At 40.6% G+C, this 22,606-nt stretch overlaps 1 protein-coding gene across 8 annotated transcripts in view; it reads right to left on the bottom strand.

Annotated features, from left to right (window-relative positions):
• The window catches only part of VPS8 (VPS8 subunit of CORVET complex), a 302,600-nt gene that overhangs the window by 15,092 nt on the left and 264,902 nt on the right, over nt 1-22,606 (bottom strand). For 7 of the 8 annotated variants that reach the window (XM_086397371.1, XM_086397403.1, XM_086397409.1 and 4 more), the window contains one exon: nt 22,206-22,259. The exons of the other annotated variant lie outside the window; for it this stretch is intronic. In XM_086397371.1, the coding sequence (XP_086253497.1) occupies nt 22,206-22,259 (54 nt within the window). The remainder of the gene's footprint in view (nt 1-22,205; nt 22,260-22,606) is intronic. 8 annotated transcript variants of the gene reach the window in all.

Here is a 22,606-nt window from a genome sequence, read left to right as displayed (position 1 = left end):
GCACAGGGAGCTCTGCTCTGCTCTGTGGTAACCCAAATGGGAAGGAAACTTTAAAAAGAGGAGATACATGTATATGTGTAGCTGATTCACTCTGCTGTGTAACTAACACATTATAAAGCAACTATATGCCAATAAAAATTAATAAAAAAGCATATATGTATATAATGGAATATTATTCAGCCATAAAAAATCAAAAAATGCCATTGGCAGCAACATGGATGGATCTAGAGATTGTCATACTCAGTGAAATAAGTCAGACACAGAAAGACAAATGTCATATGATATCGCTTATGTGTGGAATCTAAAAAATGGGAACAAATGAACTTCATTACAAAACAGAAATAGTTATGAATGTAGATAACAGACTTACGGTTACCCGGGGACAAAGGAGGGAGGGATAAACTGGGAGATTTATGTAAAATAGATAACTAGTAAAAATCTGCTGTATAGCACCAGGAGCTCTACTCAATACTCCATAGTAGCTTATATGGGAAAAGAACCTTAAAAAAAGAGTGGCTATATGCATAACTGAGTCGCTCTGCTGTACACCTGAAACTAAAACAACACTGTAAATCAACTACACCCCAATAAACAATAAAAAAAAGGAGCACCCTAGGACTAGCTGGGCAGTATGTGAGCCATGCTCTTGAAACACCGATGGCCTCACCTTCTTCAGGAGATCCTTCACCGATCTGTTTTCTAGTTAAAACAACATCCTATAAGGCCTGTGAGGTCTCAACAAAAAGCCCAGGAGGCAGCAGGGTGGATGAAAACCCTCTACAGCTGTCAGTGTCATGCCTACAAGTGCATCTTAACGGGCTGGGCTGCAGAGGTCCTGTGAGAACCAGCAGTGCTGAGGAATGAGCCGAGCTCCTGCAGGGAGACGCCTCATGCATGGTGAGGAGACAGCGTTATGCGCACATCAGGCCATGAATGTGTTCTGCCAGCACAGAAAAGGCTCTGAGCGGGGCTAACACTAATCCATTGTGTTGATACAGTTGAGGTCAGTTATCTCATCTACAAAACAGAAACCTGCATGACCTTCCTCACATGAGGGGAGTTGACAGGAGGGAAGAAGGGGAGGAGAAGGAAGAAATGGAGAAAACGTTTCCTGTCATCTATTTAAGTCTCTGGCCTTATTCTACTACTTTTATGTTTGATGTGTATCAACCCAACAGGTAGACTTGAGTGTCTGGTTTACATGGGAGGAGGTTCAGACACGTTAAAATACAACTTGTAAGGGGAGCTCCTGACAACAGGTCTAATCCTAAGCCCACTCTCCACGTTAGTAATAACACGAGGTGCTCCGAGTGTGGAGGTGTCAGGGACTTTCGGAGGACAGCCTGAGCTGGGGGCATTCCAGGGGGCTGAGGATCCCTGGGGCCACTGACGAGGGCAGCACCACAGCGCCACGTCACTATACAGATGACACAGTGGCTTTTCTTATTTGGTTGTCCGCCCATTTTGCTCCTTCACAAAAAGCAATGTCCCCCAGTTGGTTTCAAGTCTCTGACGCCTGTATACTCCACCAGTCTATGCTTGGCTACTCCTAACCTGCTTTGGAAAGCAACACCCTGGGAAAAATCTATGGTGGCAAAAATTAATGATCTCACTATGCTTAGAAAAAAAAGGTTTTTTAAAAAACAGATCAGGCAACTGTAGAATGCAGCCTCAATTTTATTTAACTAATGTAGTTCCTTGGTCAAATTTACAAACCTTGCCTGTTATCCTAACAGGGATTATTATTATTATAGAGCCAATTAGTGTAATGGAAAGCTCAGACTCCCAAACACATTAAAAAATAATTTCTGGGTGTCGCCACCCCCATGTCATGGAGGCATTATCTAGAGTCGGCATTATCCAGAGATGTCAGGACACAGACCAGGACCATTGGTAACTAGAAATGGAAAATGAAAGTACCAGGAAATGCCGTGGATGACAACTAGGCTGGGACCCCAACCTCCTTCCTTTCCAGGGGCACGTCCTATGCAAACCTTCATTCCTGCTACATGGTATATTATGGTCCCTCCATTCTTGCTTTTTCTTTCTGTCAGGAAAAGAAAATCTAAAAGGATCCGGAAAGACTTATTTTTATGGGAAGCAGAGAAATGGTATAGACCTAACAGAAGCAGAAGAATTAAGGAGAGATGGCAAGAATACACAGAAGAACTGTACAAAAAAGATCTTCACAACCCAGATAATCACAATGGTGTGATCACTGACCTAGAGCCAGACATCCTGGAATGTGAAGTCAAGTGGACCTTAGAAAGCATCACTACGAACAAAGCTAGTGGAGGTGATGGAATTCCAGTTGAGCTATTTCAAATCCTGAAAGATGATGCTGTGAAAGTGCTGCACTCAATATGCCAGTAAATTTGGAAAACTCAGCAGTGGCCACAGGACTGGAAAAGGTCAGTTTTCATTCCAATCCCAAAGAAAGGCAATGCCAAAGAATGCTCAAACTACTGCATATTGCACTCATCTCACACGCTAGTAAAGTAATGCTCAAAATTATCCAAGACAGGCTTCAGCAATATGTGAACCGTGAACTTCCTGATGTTCAAGCTGGTTTTAGAAAAGGCAGAGGAACCAGAGATCAAATTGCCAACATCCGCTGGATCGTCGAAAAAGCAAGAGAGTTCCAGAAAAATATCTATTTCTGCTTTATTGACTATGCCAAAGCCTTTGACTGTGTGGATCACAATAAACTGTGGAAAATTCTTCAAGAGATGGGAATACCAGACCACCTGATCTGCCTCTTGAGAAATTTGTATGCAGGTCAGGAGGCAACAGTTAGAACTGGACATGGAACAATGGACTGGTTCCAAATAGGAAAAGGAGTACGTCAAGGCTGTATATTGTCACCCTGCTTATTTAACTTCTATGCAGAGTACATCATGAGAAACGCTGGACTGGAAGAAACACAAGCTGGAATCAAGATTGCTGGGAGAAATATCAATAACCTCAGATATGCAGATGACACCACCCTTATGGCAGAAAGTGAAGAGGAACTAAAAAGCCTCTTGATGAAAGTGAAAGTGGAGAGTGAAAAAGTTGGCTTAAAGTTCAACATTCAGAAAACAAAGATCATGGCATCCGGTCCCATCACTTCATGGGAAATAGATGGGGAAACAGTGGAAACAATGTCAGACTTTATTTTTCTGGGCTCCAAAATCACTGCAGATGGTGGCTGCAGCCATGAAATTAAAAGACGCTTGCTCCTTGGAAGGAAAGTTATGACCAACCTAGATAGCATATTCAAAAGCAGAGACATTACTTTGCCAACAAAGGTTCATCTAGTCAAGGCTATGGTTTTTCCTGTGGTCACATATGGATGTGAGAGTTGGACTGTGAAGAAGGCTGAGCGCCGAAGAATTGATGCTTTTGAACTGTGGTGTTGGAGAAGACTCTTGAGAGTCCCTTGGACTGCAAGGAGATCCAACCAGTCCATTCAAAGGAGATCAGCCCTGAGATTTCTTTGGAAGGAATGATGCTAAAGCTGAAACTCCAGTACTTTGGCCACCTCATGTGAAGAGTTGACTCATTGGAAAAACTCTGATGCTGGGAGGGATTGGGGGCAGGAGGAGAAGGGGACAACTGAGGATGAGATGGCTGGATGGCATCACTGACTCAATGGACGTGAGTGTGAGTGAACTCCGGGAGATGGTGACAGACAGGGAGGCCTGGCGTGCTGCCATTTATGGGGTCGCAAAGAGTCGGACACGACTGAGCAACTGATCTGATCTGATCTAAGTTACAAAGAAAAGCTCCTGAGTGGGATGGCATTTTCTGTCAGTCAGAAATCCCCCTCTGTCTTATTAAAAAATCAAAACAGGGAATTCATATATGTAATTAAGGCTTCCTACCCTTTGATTATCTAACTGATTACTGTCTACTTAAGAGGAAAGTCAAACGATTATCTTGATGGATGCTGCTGTGGGGTAGCAATTAGGACAAAGCTCTCTTCCTAGAGCAGGGTCCTTAATGATTTCCTATCAGAGTCCTGACTGCTGACACATTTTAAATTCCAGTATTCCTGCCCATTTTAACTGGATAAAATGATTACCTGATAACAAGAGGAGTAAAGAGTCAACTGGAAAAGCAAGTTTAACCCTAACATTATATAGCCAAACCCAATTCAAGTTAACAAGTTAATTACAAACCTAAGGAAAAAGAACGCCTGTGCACTGTGGATATACCCTATTTCTTTTAGACACCAATTTGCTGTCTGCCAACAGAGAAAGAGATTGTGGACCATTTCTCCTTTTAGGTCTTGGTTGTTGGGAGATGGAGGGTAGGAAGTGAAGTGAGAAGAAGAAAGTTAAGAAAAGGTACTATATTAAGCTATTTTAACTGAAAAAAAAAAAAAAAAAAAACCAGCAAACTGGAGACTTCCAAATCTTGCCATTATAAAGTAATACTGCTGAACCAGAGTAGCTCTCCCAACATTAGTAGGTACAAAATCAGCCATATATAAATATAAATATAAATATAAATATAAATATAAATATATCAGTTATTTCCAAATTTGGGACAAAAGGCAGAGCCGGACTGCAATCCTTGCCAGAAGGGAGATCCACCACAGGTGTCCTGTGACTGCCCTGGGGTTCTACCTGGATGCACTTTCTGGACTGCAGCACAGGGAAGGAGAGGCCAAGGGGAAAGCGGCAGTCTTGCTGAGTCGAAGAACTAGAGACAGGAGTCTGGCGCTGGGAAATGGGTAGAATTTTGAAAAGGAGGAAGCTGAATTGAGAAGGAGCTCTAGGACTCTATATAGGAGTCCCCTTAAGCAGAGGGTCACCAAGAGTCGGACAGGACTAAGCACAAAGTAAAGTAAGTGAAGCTTCTGACCGATTACTCAGCTGCACATATGCAGGCAAGACTCCAGAGGCCTGTCAGAGAAAAACTGCTGGGGAGCAGCTCTCAACAGCTGTGAGATAAATGGAGCTTCTGGAGGGTACGGAGTGCTGGAAGACATGGGATACTAACTTCTAAGGTGAAAAGGCCTTGACAAACACCTGGGTGTCCACTGAGATCAAAAGAAAAAAGCCATGTATTAGGATCAGGGATATTCTAGATCTGGCCAAACAAAGGTTAAAAGCAAGCCTCAAAAATATGTAGCTGATTTAACAGTAAATTAATAACCTATCAGAACAAAACTCAAAAGTCTCTAAATGAAGACAACAAAATCCAGATGATAGCACATCATCCACAATGATGAGGATAGAATCAAAAGTTTCCAGATATGTGGAACAGGACAATGTAACTTCTAACTGGGAAAGAAGTTGATAGAAACAGACTCAGAGATGACAAATACTGGGTTAGCAGACAAGGAATTTAAAACATATAAATATGCTTAAAGATTTAAAGGAAAGGATAGCCCTAACAACTCAATATACAAGAGAACCTCACTAGAGAAATGGAGACCATAAAAAGAATTAAATGATGGGAGATTAGTAAATGAATCTCTAGCACTGCAAGGTTCCTATATTTTGTGTTAAGTAGTAAAATATTAACTCTAACCAGATTGCAATAATGTAAACATGTAGTCTGTAATTCCTACAGCAACCAGCAAAAAGATAACAACAGAAGAATCAACCAAAATACTAAAAAATATCCAAACAGCCCCAAAGAAAACAAGGAAAAAGGAACAGGAAAGCAAAATACAGATAAATCAAAAAAAGAAAAAGGAAAAGGAGACAGATAAGTCAACAATTATAGTTGGAGACTTTTAACACTCTTCAGTAATTATCAATAATAAGATAACTAGACAAAAAAAAATCAGTAAGCATACAGAAGATATAAAGAGCACTAACGACTGTTTTCACTTAATTGAAATTTATAAGAATTATACCCAACAACTGTAGATTACACTTTTGAATGAATAATGTTCATTGAATAATGTTCACATGAATAATGTTCACATTGAGGAACTATATGCTTGGCCATAAAAAAGTCTCAATGACTTTTCGAAGATTTATATCATACAGTGTATGTTCTTTGACCTCAACAGAATTCAATCAGAAATCCACAACAGTAATGTATCTAGTATGACCTAAATCAAGTCATTTATGATTACACAGTGGAAGTGACAAATAGATTCAAGAGATTAGATCTGATAGAGTGATTGCCTGAAGAACTATGGATGGAGGTTTGTAACACTGTACAGGAGGCAGTGATCAAAACCATTCCTGAGAAGAAGAAATTCAACAAGGCAAACGGCTGTCTGAGGAGGCTTTACAAATAACTGAGAAGAGAGAAGAGAAAGGCAAAGGAGAAAAGGAATGATATAGCCATCTGAATGCAGAGTTCCAAAGAATAGCAAGGAGAGATAAGCAAAGTTGTCCTAAGTGAATAAGGCAAAGAAATAGTGGAAAACAATAGAATGGGAAAGACTAGAGATCACTTCAAGAAAATTACAGAGATACCAAGGGAACGTTTCATGCAAAGATGGGCACAATAAAGGACAGAAACAGTATGGGCCTAACAGAAGCAGAAGATACTAAGAAGAGGTGGCAAGAATACAGAGAACTATATGAAAAAGGTCTTAATGACCCAGACAACCACAATGGTGTGATCACTCACCTAGAGCCAGACATCCTGGAATGTGAAGTCAAGTGGGCCTTAGGAAGCATTATTACAAACAAAGTTAGTGGAGGTGATGGAATTCCAGCTGAGTTATTTCAAAGCCTAAAAGATGAAGCTGTTAAACTGCAGCACTCAATATGCCAGCAAATTTGGAAAACTCAACAGTGGCCACAGGACTGGAAAAGGTCAGTTTTCATTCCAATTCCAAAGAAGAGCAATGCCCAAGAATGTTCAAACTACCGTGCTCATTTCATATGCTAGCAAGGTAATGCTCAAAATCCTTCAAGCTAGGCTTCAACAGTACATGAACCAAGAACTTCCAGATGTACAAGCTGGATTTAGAAACGACAGAGGAACCAGAGATCAAACTGCCAACATCTGCTGGATCATAGAAAAAGCAAGGGAATTCCAGAAAAACATCTACTTCTGCTTCATTGACTACCTTAAAGCCTTTGACTGTGTGGATCACAACAAACTGTAGAAAATTCTTCAAGAGATGGGAATACCAAAGCACCTTACCTGTCTTCTGAAAAACCTGTATGCAGGTCAAGAAACAACAGTTAGAACCAGACATGGAACAACAGACTGGTTCAAAATTGGGAAAGGAGTATGTCAAGGCTGTATTTTGTCACCCTGCTTATTCAACTTACATGCAGAATACATCATGCAAAATGCCAGGCTGGATGAATCACAAGCTGGAATCAAGACTGCTGGGAGACATATCAACAATCTCAGATATGCAGATGATACCACTCTAATGACAAGTAAAGAGGAACCTTTTGATGAGGGTGAAAGAGGAGAGAGGAACAGCTGGTTTGAAACTCAACATTCAAAAAACTAAGATCAAAGAATCTGGTCCCAATACTTCAGGGCAAACAGAAGGGGGAAAAGTGGCAAAATCACTGCAGAGGGTGACTACAGCCATGAAACTCAAGATGCTTGCTCCTTGGAAGGAAAGTTGTGAGAGACAACCCTAGACAGTGTATTAAAGAGCAGAGACATCATTTTGCTGACAAAGGCTCATATAGTCAAAGCTATGGTTTTTCCAGTAGTCATATATGGATGTGACAACTGGACCATAAAGAAGGGTAAATGCCAAATAGTTGATACTTTCAAATTATGATGCTGGAGAAGACTCTTGAGAGTCTCTTGGACTGCAAGGAGATCAGACCATTCAATCCTAAAGGAAATCAGTCCTGAATATTCATTGGAAGGACTGATGCTGAAGCTGAAGCTCCAATACTTAGGCCACCTGATGCGAAGAACTGATTCACTGGAAAAGACCGTGATGCTGGGAAAGGTTGAAGGGAGGAGAAGGGGACGAGAGAGGATGAGATGGTTGGATGGCATCACCATCTTGATGGACATGAATTTGAGCAAGCTCTGGGAGTTGGTGATGGACAGGGAAGCCTGGCGTGCTGCAGTCCATGGGGGTCGCAAAGAGTCGGACACAACTGAACAACCTGAACTGACTGAATATATTGGGTACATGTAAAACTTTTATCCTGGGAATCAAGGTGGATGTGTGGGGTAACAATTGAGGCAATGAGAAGGTGGGTTTCACTGTATTTCAACAAACTGTCCTGTTTCAGATTCAGTTCAGTCTCTTGGTCATGTCCAACTCTTTGTGACTCCCTGTTTTAGATAGTGGAGGTTAAAAATTTTTCATTCAAGATTCCTCCTCTCCAAATGCTTTTCAGCTATTACTAAATTCTACTCAAGTATATTTTCATTTTGTTCTGACACTCTCCATTATTTTTGTCCTTTTCTGCTGTTTGCATATTGAAAATTACCTCAAAGCAGTTGAGGAGACAGGTGGGGTATAACATATTAAAAAAAAAAAAAAAAAAAGGCCACAACAAATAACAAGTTAGAAAGTTAGGCCAGACACTGAAAACGATAGACAGCAGTTTATGCCAAGTACCAAATGAAGTATGAGTAACAACTGCTGTAAGAATTCAAAGGAAGACGTCAAAGACATTTAAATTCCATATTATGAACTGCAAGTGGGTTTCCTGATTATCTCCCTGGCCTATTCACTCTGCCACTATGGCACAGGTTTTCCTCTCTCTCCAAACTCTCAACATTCCTTACTTCCTTCATATTCTCAATTGATTTCTCAGTGAACTAGAAATCGAGGAAGAAAACCTCTCCAAATGTTTGCCACCACAGCCACAACGCGGTATCCCAGGCAGAGTGGCCTCTGTGTTGTTCCCAGGTCACGCTGGCACTCTCCTGCATCCAGACCACAGCATCTGCTGTTTCTTCTGACTGGAATGCTCTTTCCACTCAGGCTCACATGAGTGAAAGTGAAAGTTGCTCAGGTGTGTCTGACTTTTTGTGACCCCATGAAATTCTCCAGGCCAGAATACTGGAGTGGGTAGCCTTTCCCTTCTCCAATCTTCCCAACCCAGGTCTCCCACACTGCAGGCAGATTCTTTACCAACTGAGCTATCAGGGAAGCTCCATGACTGAACCTTCAACTTTTTTCAGGTAGAAAACGTTAGCTATCAACCTTCGATGACTACTCCATTTAAAAATGCAATCTTCCTTTTTATCTCCCTCATTGTGTTTTTCCTCCATAGCCTTTTCAGAATATAACACACCATATATCTTTAATATTTCCCCTCTGTCAGCTGAATGTGAGCTCTGTGAAGGCAGAGACTTGGCTTTGTTCCCTGCAGGATCCCCTTGTACACAGACCGGTGCCTGGTTGTACAGAAGGTACTCGATAAATATTTTTCGAATGAAGCAGAATTTGAGCTGGAGGTTAAAAATAAGGCATCACTTGTGAGGGGAGGGAAGGAAGGACATTCCAGACTACAGAAAGGAGAGGAAGAGCAAATACGTGGACATGGGATTCATTATGCTTAAGAAAGTGAGAAATTTCCTTTAGTTAAAGAAGAAGGAAAAGAAGAGAAGATGAGGACAAAGTGTGGACTGGTGTGCATCAATGGCCTAAACTGTCAATCTAAACTTATTCAGACTTAACTTTGTTAGCACCAAGGAGCAACTGAAGTTTTCTCAGCATAGAAGGGGTGGAGCAGGGGGCACTGGAGCTCTAGGAGACAGAGGCAGTGGGTCAGTGAAGAGATTCTTGGAAGTAGACAGGTACACTGACTGGGGAATCACAGCACTACTGAAGCAAATGGGAAGAGTAGGGAAAGATGGTTGGCACTGTTGAAGAAGACTTCTTACAGCTAAAAGCAAAACACGGGGAATTAGAGAATTTCTTCTTCCTAAAGACTGCAAAGAAATCTCTGTAGAATTTCATTTTCTTTCGCACAGTGCAGTGAAGTTGCTGGAGACAGATATGAATTGCCCTGTGTAGTTCCATAAAAAGGTAGCCTTAACTGAATCAATCAATAAAGGAAAAAGTTATGTGACTCAACCATTTAGAGTGGGGTCTCTTCTTTAAGAAAATGCTGTGTCTGGAATAATAGCTACCATTAACAGCTATTTCACCACAAAACCTGGGGGCTAAAACGTATTCATGTCAAAACAGAATCACAACTAGAATGCCTGTGGGATATGTATGCTGCTGCTGCTAAGTTGCTTCAGTCATATCCCACTCTGTGCGACCCCATAGATGGCAGCCCACCAGGCTCCCCCGTCCCTGGGATTCTCCAGGCAAGAACACTGGAGTGGGTTGCCATTTCCTTCTCCAATGCATGAAAGAGAAAAGTGAAAGTGAAGTTGCTCAGTCGTGTCCGACTCTTCACGACCCCATGGACTGCAGCCTACCAGGCTCCTCCGTCCATGGGATTTTCCAGGCAAGAGTACTGGAGTGGGGTGCCATTATAGAAAACAACAAAACCCACAAAAGTCCCAAAGCAGTGACCTGTCAGACAGAACACACCATATTAAGTAAATACCCACTCTTCATCTTCTCTTCCTTTAACCAAAGATTTCTCACTGTTGGCTGTACATACTCGATTCCATGTTATGATATTCCATGAAAGGACTGGGAGCTTTCAGGGGTGACACAGTAACTGATTTGGGACAGTGGTCCAGACAGAAGGCTGTACTCTAGGTAACAGTATATCAGCCACTCAGGAACATCACGTACATTAAAGCAATTCAAACTGCAAAGCTCTGCTGTTTATTGAAATATCACCTATTTGTAAAGGTCATAGACTCCAGAGTGCAATTAAGAATGGCCTACTGAGTTGTTTTTAATGCACAACAATAAGCTGTTGGCTGCTCTGTCACACATGCTGAAGAGAAAAGAAGATCTCTGCCATGTATTTTAGCAAGGCTGAAAAGCTTCATCAGGAATACTGTTGGAGGGGAAAGGCCCTTCTGTAAGCTGCTCAATACTCTGAGCTGCAGTAGGGTCCAAAATTCCAAGGAGATGGTAGACATGATGGCATTACTTGTTTGATAAGCACTACTTATTATATACTTCCATATACTGAGAGGGGACCAAAGATAGAATAAAGAAACACCACTGGCTCTGATGTGGTCTCACATACGTATATGCTTTCATATGACTGGATTCTACTCAGTGGAAACAATCGTATCAACTATTAATAACCAAGAAGCAGAATATTAAGGTGTCACATTAAGAAGCTGAAAAATCACATCCATTAACCTTCAACTGCCAAAGTATGGTGACTAATAAACATGACTAGGTGTCTCATGATCAGCTACACCGCTCTATTCCTGGCTTTGTTCAGTACAAATATTTTATCCATGGCTTGGATAAACATAAAACAGGCCAACATGCATGGTATGAAAATACATGACTCCCAAAGGTTATAAACTGAAACAATGCAAGAAAAGCCCTGTTTTGACTCTAGAAACTGATTTATTTACATAGGGCAGGACCAGCAGCATGTGTGAACAGAATCAGGAGTTTGCTATCAAACATAGTTGAATCATCTTTACCAAATGGCTGCTAAAAAAGTTAATGTGCTTCCGGTTCAATTTATAGAAACAGAACCTAGAGAAGGAAAAGGCTGCACACTGTCCAACAATAGGACATTCTGGAAAAGAAAAAACTATGTAGACAGTTAAAAACAAACAAACAAAAAAGCACAGCAGCTGCCAGAACTTTGCAGGGAGGGAGGGAATGATGATTAGGTGATGTAAACTGTACATATGACTGTAGTGTAAACTTTTGATTTTAGCTAATAATAATGGTGGCTAATTAAGTGTAATACATATACCACAGAAATGCTAGAGGTTAATAACAGGGAAAATTGGGGTAAGGGGATATATGGTAACTGCATATTTTCCATAAACCTGAAACTGCTCTAACAAAGTTTATTAATTAAAAAAAAACACATTAATCAAAATGCTACATTAGAAAATATTAACTTAATGCAAAAGAAATGGGTGAGGAATGGGATCTGCACACTGAGTAAGAATTCTGAGATCCCCTGAGACCCTTGGCTAGTCTCACTTTTCAAGCCAGAAGATACATACTATTATAGTAGAGAAGGATTAGTGTCATAAACAAATGCTCACTGCTGTCCTTCTTAGTAACTGTTTCTCATTGACATTCTCTCTTTCTACCTGAGGACTAATAGGCAGGTTTCAGAAAGCCGAAGTCATGGACTTCAGGTCATAATCATGGAAAAGAATGAAGGTTTTCTATATATAATATCATGTCATCTGCATATAGTGACATGCAGTTTATACATGCAGTTTACCTCTTCCCTTCCAATTTGGGTATCTTTTTCTTGTCTCATTGCTGTGGCTAGGACTTCCAATACTGTATTGAACAGAAGTGGACTGAGAGTGGGCATCCTTATCTTATTTCAGATTTTAGTGGGAACGCTTTCAGCTTTTCACTGTTGAGGATTACATTGGCTGTGGGTTTGTCATAAATAGCTTTTAATTAGTTGAGATGCATTCCCTCTGTATCCATTTTGGTAAGACTTAGCATGAAAAGATGTTGAATTCTGTCCAATGGGTTTTTTTTTTTTTTTGCATTTATTGAGATGACTGTGTGGTTCTTGTCTTTTCTTTTGTTAATGTAGTATATCACATTAATTTGCATATGCTGAACTATCCTTGTGAACTTGGGATGAATCCCACTTGGTCACTGTGTATGATCTTTAGATCACAGATGTGGCTAACTAAAATTTTGCTGTGAATTTTTGCATCTATATTCACTATGAAAGGTACTGGCCTGTAATTTTCTTTTTTGGTGGTATCTTTGGTTTTGGTATTAGGGTGATGGTGGCTTTGGGAGTGCTCCCTCCTCTTCAATCTTTTGGAAGAGTCTGAGAAGGATCAGTAAAAGTTCTTTGTATGTTGGGTAGAATTTGCCTGTGAAGCCCTGGTTCTGAACTTTAGTTTGCAGGGAGTTTTTTTTGGTTGTTTGTTTTTAAATTACAGATTCTATTTCACTTCTAGTGATTGGTCTGTTCAAATCATCTATTTCTTTTTTATTCAGTTTTTATGGACTGTGTGTTTCTAGAAAGTTGTCTATTTCTTCTAGGTCGTCAAATTTGTTAACATATAATTGTTCATATTCAAATTGGAGGAGGAAGTAGAATTGTCACTGTCTGCAGATGAAATGATACTGTATATAAAAAATCTTAGAGACTCCACACAAAAACTACTAGAACTGATAAATGAATTCAGCAACACAGCAGGGCACAAGATTAACATCCAGAAATTGGTTGCATTTCTTTACACTAACAATGAAATAGCAGAAGGAGAATGTAGAAAAACAATACCTTTTAGAAATGATACAAATGAACTTAACAAAACAGAAAGAGACTCAAAGACTTACAAAACGAACTTATGGTTGCCAGGAAAGGGATAGTTAGGTAGTTTGGGATGGTCACGTACACACTGCTATATGTAAAATGGATAACCAACAAGAACCTACTGTACAGCACATGGACCTCTGCTCAATGTTATGTGGCGGCCTTAATGGGAGGGGGGTTTGGAGGAGAATGGGTACATGTACATGTATGGCTGAGGCTCTTCATTGTTCACCTAAACTATCACAACGTTGTTGGTCAGCTATACCCCAATATAAAAGAAGTCAGTTCAAAAAATAAAACTAAAAAAAAAAAGGTGTACCCATATGATCACAGCAACACCATTCACAATACCCAAGATATGGAAACAACCTAAATGTCCACTGACAGATGAATTGATAAATAAGATGTGGTGCATATATACAATGGAATACTATTCAGCCATAAAAAAAGAACAAAATAATGCCATCTGCAACAACATGGATGCAATTAGTAATCATCATACTAAGTGAAGTCAGAAAGACAAATATAGGATATCACTTTTATGTGGAATCTAAAATATGGCAAAAAGGAACCTATCTACAAAACAGAAACAGACTCAAAGAGAGAACAGACTTGTGGCTGCCAAGGGGGAGAGGGGCAGAAGGGGGATGGACTAGGAGTCTGGGATTGGTAGACGCAAACTATAACAAACAGAATGGATAAACAATGTCCTATTATATAGCACATGGCATTCCATTCAATATCCTGGGATAAACCAGAATGAAAAGGAATGTATATATGTATATAATTGAGTCACTCTGCTGTACAAAAAAATTTAACCAACACTGTAAATCAACAGCACATTAAGTAAATAAATAAGAATAGGAAAGAACATGGCAGCAACAGTCAGATCCATGACCATGTCAAACTTTACCTGAGCCATGAACTCCTGGCAAACAGTCAGATAAGGAAATTCCCCTTAACCTGTTTTCCAGAACACAAAGAACCACCCCTCCCCATAAGACTCAGAGAAGACCTAGCTAGTCCTCAGGCTTACATATGACAAAGCCAGACACACACCTACCAAGTTTCCATTCTTTGCCTCAAAAAAGATTAGCTGACGTGCCTGTCCTCACTGATTGATTAGAACAAAATGCTTGCCAACTGATGACCAAATGTTAGCTAGGCTTCTCTCCTCTCAAGCTTCTGACCCACCCTCTGCTCAAGCCAGCATACAACCTCTCCTTAATGATATCATCTGAGAATCAGCTGACATCAAGGAAAGACATTTCTTGATCACTGTCTGATTCTGCCACCTACTCCCCCATATCTGGTCCTTCCTAGACTTGTTTACCTGCCTTTATAAAAGAAATTTCCTTTCTGCCTGATCTTTGAGACCCTTGCAGATCCTTTGGTCAAATGTTCCCCCTATGGTAATAGCTTCCTCCCTTCTATTGTAATAGCTCCCTCCCCTTATGGCAGTAATTCTTTTGAATGAAGTCTCTTTTTATCTAAGTCCAAATTTGTTTTTCTTTGATAGACAACATATTCTATTAATTCAGACTAGGTGTTAGGGTCTAACTAAAATCATTCAGCATATTAACGAGCATGCCACTTGCTTAATGCAACTACAGACTCATAAGATCTTAACCTTCCAAAAGATCTAAAAATCAACCAGTCCACCCTCTCACCCAGAGCAAGAATACATCTATAGAAGCTTTGAGAGACAGACATGCTGCCACTGCCTGCATACCTCTGGTAATAGGTAATGTAAGAAAATTCTCATACTAAACCAACATCATCATTTACGCAGTATTTACCCTTAAGTACTAGTCTGTCCTCTGAACTACTTACTGGGTTGGCCAAAAATTTGGAAGTCAGAAGCATCCTTTGAATTGGGTTGGCCAAAAATTTCATTCAGGAAACCCAAAAGAAATTTTTGGCCAACCCAGTAGTTCAGCCTAAACAAAATTTTTGGCCAACCCAATACAAACAACACTTCTAACTTCCAAATCAGCACCCTCCAGATATCTGAAGGCGACTGCACCTCAGCTTCTTCACATCAGCATAAAGAGGTCCTTTGGCCTGCTGAGATCTTCTATTCTGTCTATGCAAAAACAAAGATCAAATCACATCCCCTGGTTGCTCTGTTTGTTAAATCAATAGAGGCATGGAAGTCACATCTGGATATAATGTGCATCTAAGTTTTTCTAAGACAAATACTTTAAGGAAAGAGGCAGCATACAAGGGCTATCACTTTGTTGTTCGTGAGGAGTCACACCCTTGCAGGAGAGTTAAGGGTGAGGCACAAAAAGGCCAATGACTTTAGCTTATACTACAAAGTTATAGCAATCAGAACAGTATGGTATTGGCACAAAAACCAATACACAGATCAATGGAACAGAATAAAGTTCAGAAAGAAATCCATGCACTTATGGTCAGTAATCTACAACAAAGCATGCAAGAATATACAATGGAGAAAGGACAATCTCTTCAAGTGGTGTGGGGAAAAACGGACAGTTACACGTGAAATTAGAACATTCTGTAACACCATACACAAAAATAAACTCAAATTAAAGACCTAAATGTAAGACCTAAAATCATAAAACTCCTAGAGAAAGACACAGGAAGAACACTCTTTGACATAAATTGTGGCAGTATTTTTTGGATCCATTAGATCCATTTCCTAGAGTAATGGAGACAGAAGGAAAAATAAACAAATAGGACCTAATTAAACTTAAAAGCTTTTGCATAGTGAAGGAAACCATCAACAAAAAAGACAACCTACTGAATGAGAAAAGGAATTGCAAATGATATGACTGATAAGAGGTTAATATCCAAAATAAATAGTTCATGTAACTCAGGATTAAAAACACAAAAAAATAAATGTTGGCAACAATGTAGAGAGAAGGGAACCCTCGTATGCTGTTGATGGGAATGTCAATTGTGCAGCCACTGTGGAAAACAGTATGGAGGTTTCTTATTAAACTAAAAATAAAACTACTACATAACCCAGAAATTCCACTCCTGGGTATATATCCAAAAAAACCCTCAAAACACTAATTTGAAAAGATACACGCACCCTAATATTCATAGAAGGATTATTTACAATTACAAAAAAAAAAAAAAAACTGGAAGCAACCTAAGTATCCATCAACAGATGAAAGAATAAAGAAGATGTATATATGTACAATGGAATTCTACTCAGCCATAAAAAAGAATGAAATTTTACTACTTGCAGCAACATACATGGATGTGGAAGGTATTATGCTAAGTGAAATAAATCAGATAGAGAAAGACAAATAGTATGTGGTATCACTTATATGCAGAATTTAAAAAATACAACAAACTAGTGAATGTCTCAGAGAAAAGAAACAGACTCTCAGACAGAACAAACTAGTGGTTACCAGTGGGGACAGGAAATACAAGGGGAGGGGAGTGGGAGGGACAAACCATTATATACAAAATAAGCTACAAGGATACATTGTACAACACAGGGAATATAGCCAATATTTTATAATAACTATAAATGGACTATAACCTTTAAAAATTGTGAATCACTATATTGTATACCTGTAGCTTATTGACTCACTGGAAAAGATCCTGATGCTGGGAAAGACTGAAGGCAGAAGGAGAAGAGGGTGACAGAGGATGAGATAGTTGGCTGGCATCACCGATTCAATGGACATGAACCTGGGGGAGATGGTGAGGGACAGGGAAACTTGGCGTGCTACAGTCCATGGGGTTGTGAAGAGTCGGACACGACTTGGTGGCTCAACAACAACGACAACAACCTATATAATATTGTACATCAACTGCACTTCAATTAAATAAAGAAGGCAAATGAATTCTTATTTAAGCCATCATCACACAACAGCTAGGAACTGTTGCATCTGTCTCTTAGCACTTTCTCCTTTTGTGTTGCTTTGACTTTTGTGAAACTATCATTCTTGGGCTGGTCAGTTAAAGCAGCCAGTTTTTCCTGTTGCTATGGAAACAGTGGTTCTATGAGGCTTTTTCCATAAAAAAAAACAAACTTCCCACTCCATAATTTAATAAAAATCATGAGCAAATACAGTCATCTACATTCCTGACATGACTGGCAAGACTTGGAATCATCTATAAAAATTCTGCCTCACCAGAACATTTCAGAAAAAAAGTCAGCTCTAAATTCTGATATTACGTGTGAAATTGTGCACCAATTTCTGGGAGGCTTGGCTATTAAATCCACCAGTTCAGTCACCATTAACTTGTGTAGTTAAGAGCCTGGCACATTATAGGCTTATTGAATATCTGCTGAATGTACCCAGAACTATTAGAAAGGCGTCCCACTCTGCCACTCCCAGTTTCCTCCCTAACTGGAAGAAGAGAACACTGAGTGTACCCCTAACTAGTGGGCTCCACCAGCCAGAGTACCCAGCCCCTGATGCTTCCACAACAGCAGAGAAAGCTCGTCTAAAACAGGGATGGCTCAGAGAGTGTAACCATGCTTTTGTAATCAAGAATAAGACAAAACTGCTTTCTCTGATTATTATGCATGTAACAATGCCATTGTTCATTCTAAATATTCATTGGAATGATTGATGCTGAAGCTCCAATACTTTGTCCACTGGATGCGAAGAGCCAACTCATTGGAAAAGATCCTGATGCTGGGAAAGACAGAAGATGGGAGGAGGAGGGGGTAACAAAGAATGAGGTGGCTGGATGGCATCATCGACTCAATAGACATGAGTCTGAGCAAATTCTGGGAGATAGTGAAGGACAGGGAAGTCTGGTGTGCTGCAGTCCATGGGGTTGCAAAGAGTTGGACACAACTGAGTGAGTGAACAGCAATGTCAACTTTGCCACACAAGTTCTGGTTGGTGTTTCTAGCGTAGTGAAGAAATGATGCATTTATAGCTAAGAGGTTTTTAATGCTGCCTTCCACTAACTCTCTACACTTCTTTAATCCACCTCAAACACCAACAGTACCTCCAATCTTGATCTATGCTATGGAGTTTATTGCAATGAACTCTATGACAATTTCTATCTAAGGAAAATGTACCTAATTTTCAAATTTCTAGTCATCCAAGATCAAGATACATTCAAGATACAGAAGTCCTAGGAAAGTATATGCGTCTTCCTACTTTTTTTTATTGAACTTATCAGTTAGAGCGCATTAAGAAGAAATTTTATATACAAAAAATATGGTATACAAATTTTAAGCACTATAGATAAATTATTACACATGATAAGTATTTCTAATCCGGAGCTTTCCAAAGGAATTTCTAAAATACGAAATGCTCATGGAATCTGCCAGGTCCTGACACGGCAGCAGAATAGAATGACTCCTCCACGAGATACCCACCCTGAGCCAACACGGCTCCCGGCTCCTCAGCACTTGAATGTGGCTCTTGGCAGGGCCAACACTGACAGCAGAGTCACCAAACACTTCCTGTGGTTACTGGTCAACAGAAAAAAGCTTTGGCTCAAATCAAGAACACTGCTGCTCTTTTGTGTTTCTTACACATGTCACTCTGGCAGTCACACTGTTCAACAGATACTGCTGGTGCTCCCATCTGTCAGTGCAGCTTTGGGAAGAGTGACTGCAGATCCAAGATGACAACCAGGATACACAGATATGCACAAACAAACACAGATACACGTGCCGAACTAGGGAAGTAACAAGGCTCAGTAACGCTGAGCCTCACACTGATCGTGTCAGAGTGTTGCTGACTGAGCTCAAACAGTAAGGAGCTGACCATGCTGGGAACACAAGCCCAGGACAGCAATGATGTTTCACTGGTTCCTTCTAGAGTTATTCAGCAGAAACTTCCTCTTCCCCCTTGAGCCCCCAAAACAACTATGAAGTCTGTGGAATCTTACATCTCTCTCCTCCACGAAACAACTCCTGAGCAACTGCGTACTCTGTTCTACACTTAGAGGAACAAGAAACACAACTGCTGTGGGCCCTGCCCTCTGAGGTGGAGGGTCTAGTTGGGGATACATATAAGCAAAGAGGCAATGTCAACACAGCCAGGTAAGCATGTTGGTAGACACAAGTTCAGGGTACTCTGAGAGCTCAAAAAAGGAAGGACGCCTAACTTAAGACTTAGGGTGTCAAAAGGGTGTACTGCCACTGCCACTGGCAAGTCGCTTCAGTCGTGGCCGACTCTGTGCGACCCCATGGACTGCAGCCCACCAGGCTCCTCCATCCATGGGATTTTCTGGGCAACAGTACTGGAGTGGGGTGCCATTGTAGGGGGACAAAAAAGGCTAAGACTTGAATCTACCTCACCCCCTCACTCCATTAGCATAGCACAGGCTTAGGATTTTGTTTCCTCTAGTTGGTCCTTCCGCCTCAAACCTCATGTTTGAAGGGAGCACTTATCCTTGAGATGAAAAGCAAACTTCACAGGCTGCGCTCTGTCACCTGGACTCTTGTTTATTTCACTGGGCTGCTGCAAGCTCCCAGATTTAAGATAAGCAGAACAGCCCCCATTTCCTGAAATGTGTTGTGTTCACCCATATCTGCCAATACCACCTTTTCCCTTGTTTCCAGGCTGGATTAAGCTCTACCTCCACTGGGAAGCCTTCCCTGATCTCTTCTCTTAGTCTGGGAGAAGCACCTGTTATGATGTACATTTTAAAGTTTTTCTAAACACTGTAACCAGTGAGATATTAAGTACGTGCTGTTAAGTTAGGGCTTCAAGTCAGGGTGGTCAGTGGCCCTAACCAAGAATCCACATTTCAGAGACGGCAACACATGAACTTCCAAAGGAGGCTCCTAAAAGCCTTTTAGCTGTTCATATATGGACTAACACCTATGACTTTGCTCATTAGCTCAGAAAACACCAGAAAAATTTTCCTTTGGTAAAATTAATGGCTTGATAATCAGAATGTTAAATAGTAGAAATGGTCTCTCATTGCTAAAATAAAAGGTATTCAAAATATGTATTAATAGTCTGGATAAAATGTTTTCGAGATATTAATTTAATAAATGTCTTTAAGTACGGTTGGATTTGCTTTGATTATAATCTAGTAACAAGATTGTAGGGGAGCAGCTAACCATTTCTCAAGTTTCTTAATTGGACTCTGTACCTAAAGGATATAAGAGCTGTACTAAATGAGGTTAGTAATTTCAAAACAAGGCAGCACCCCATCACCCTGCATGGCATGTGTCAAGCTGCAAGGTAACTGTCAGGGCACCTGTCTACCTTCTCCACTAATGGCTGAGGTCCTTGAGAGCATGGGTGTTATTTCTCATCTCTGTAGTCTGCTTCTTTGCTCATTATCTACTACAAAGAAATATTTGCTGAATGGACAATAATATCAGTAGCATAACAAAGTGAAAGGACATTAGACTAGGAGTTGGGGGAAACTTGTGTTTTAATGCCAGTTATAATTTACTGAGTATTTGATATGTGTCAGGCTCAGTGGTAGGCACTTAAATCGTTTCTCATTTAATCTTTAAATTCTGAGAGGTAGCATTATCCTTTTACAGAGAAGGAAACAGGGAGGCTGACTTGAGGTTATTCAGATAAGGAAGTGGAAGAATCGATCTTTGAATCCAAGTCTGGCTGAACCCAAAACATGGGTTTTTAACTACTGTGTTAGAAGTGTGTTCCATGTTAACATTTGAGAGAGGCAAAAAAATTTCCCTCTAGAGTCCAGTTTCCTCCTTTGTTTACTGAGTGGGACTAAGTGGCGGATGCCCTTTCCAGCTCCTCATGGTACAGTGCGATGGCTCTGAGCGGCAGCAGTCACCACCACCACCTTGCCTGCCTTTGCTGCCTTGACAAGAGTGAAAGAGGCCTTCATGTGCAACATGTTCTAGGGCTTTTCAGATAACATATTTTGCTTCTATTCTTTTTTTTTCTTCCTTTGAAGCAGTCTTGGAGGATTCTGAAGGCAGAGAAAAGGGACCTGTTTTTGGCACAATGCTTTGAAGCTAGAACCTGCTGTTAAGTCAACAGGGCCAGCAAGTTGTTATTTTTGTTCTATTATACAAGCCTTTGCCGACATGGATGCAGTGAAATTGTTTAAAAAAGGGGGGGACAAGGAAAGCAAACCTTCAACCAGGACACTTCAACTATCAGAGAAATAAAAACAGAAAAAGAGAGCATAGCAAAAGTGCCAATCTTTTGGCTATGTTTCCACTGTACTGCTACATCTGGATAAAGAAAAGGATTTTAGTGGTTCTCTTGGCATCATCTGAGAATTACTTGGTTGAAAGACACACTCTATATGTGCCACAGAGTTTACAGTCAAGGGGTGAAATAGCACAGATAGAAGTTCTATCTCATGAGTATTTATGAGGACTTACTTAGCTGATACCTGCTGAAATGTTAATACCTCAGACTAGTCTGTTCTAGGAATAGCCACCTGGAGGGATGGTACATTGTTAAGAAAAACTATATACCTTTCATCCTTAGAATTTTCATCTGCTATCACTCACTGATACCAGGATGCCCATTTGGTGCTAGTAGTAAAGAACCTTCCTGCCAATGCACAAGACATAAGAGACGTGGGTTCGATCCTTGGGTCAGGAAGATCTCCTGGAGGAGGGCATGACAACCTGTTCTCTCTGTCCTGGAGAATCCCATGGACAGAGTTGCCTGGCAGGCTACAGTCCCTAGGGCTGTGAAGGGTCAGACACAACTGAAGCAACTTGGTACATAGTACACACACAGGAATTCTAGAACAATCAAAGTCCCTAGTTGCCAGGAGACTGATGCTAGACTCAACCCCCCAACTGGCTTCTCTGGAAGAGTCAAAGAGCTCTGGTGAGCTCTTTTTAAGGCATCCAATCAGAAAGAACTTTTGACAGCACTAAGATGATTAAAAATCACTCATTTTGAACACACTGTTCAATAGAGGAGAACACATACACAGAAGGAGGAAGTTGGCTTTCTTCCATTAAAACTCACTCACCTTTTTAATAGCAGGATCCCCTTTGGACAGATGACAGGATGGGGACATTTTTACCTAGGGGAGAAGAAAAAGGCAAACCTTTTGATACGTTCTTATTTACAGTTGAGTTTTGTTTGACCCACCCTCAAAATAACTCAACTAGAAGTGGCATAGTAGTGTGTGTGCATGCTCAGTCATGTCCAATTCTTTGAGGCCCCATAACTGTAGCCTGCCAAGCTCCTCTGCCCATGGAATTTTCCAGGCAAGAATTCTGGAGTGAGGTACCATTTCCTTCATCAGGGGATCTTCCTGACACAGGGATCAAACCCGACTCTCTTGTGTCTCCTGCATTGGCAGGTGGATTCTTTACCACTAGTGCCACCTGGGAAGCCCCAGAAGTGGTATAACTGAGATAAAACAGA

This window comes from Bos grunniens, chromosome 1 (genome assembly GCF_055505025.1).
Source record: "Bos grunniens cultivar Pamir isolate PY7600 chromosome 1, Bosgru_T2T1.0, whole genome shotgun sequence".
Classification (NCBI taxonomy): domain Eukaryota; kingdom Metazoa; phylum Chordata; class Mammalia; order Artiodactyla; family Bovidae; genus Bos; species Bos grunniens.
The sequence above is the reverse complement of the archived record's forward strand: the minus strand, read 5'-3'. Positions and strand labels throughout refer to the sequence as shown.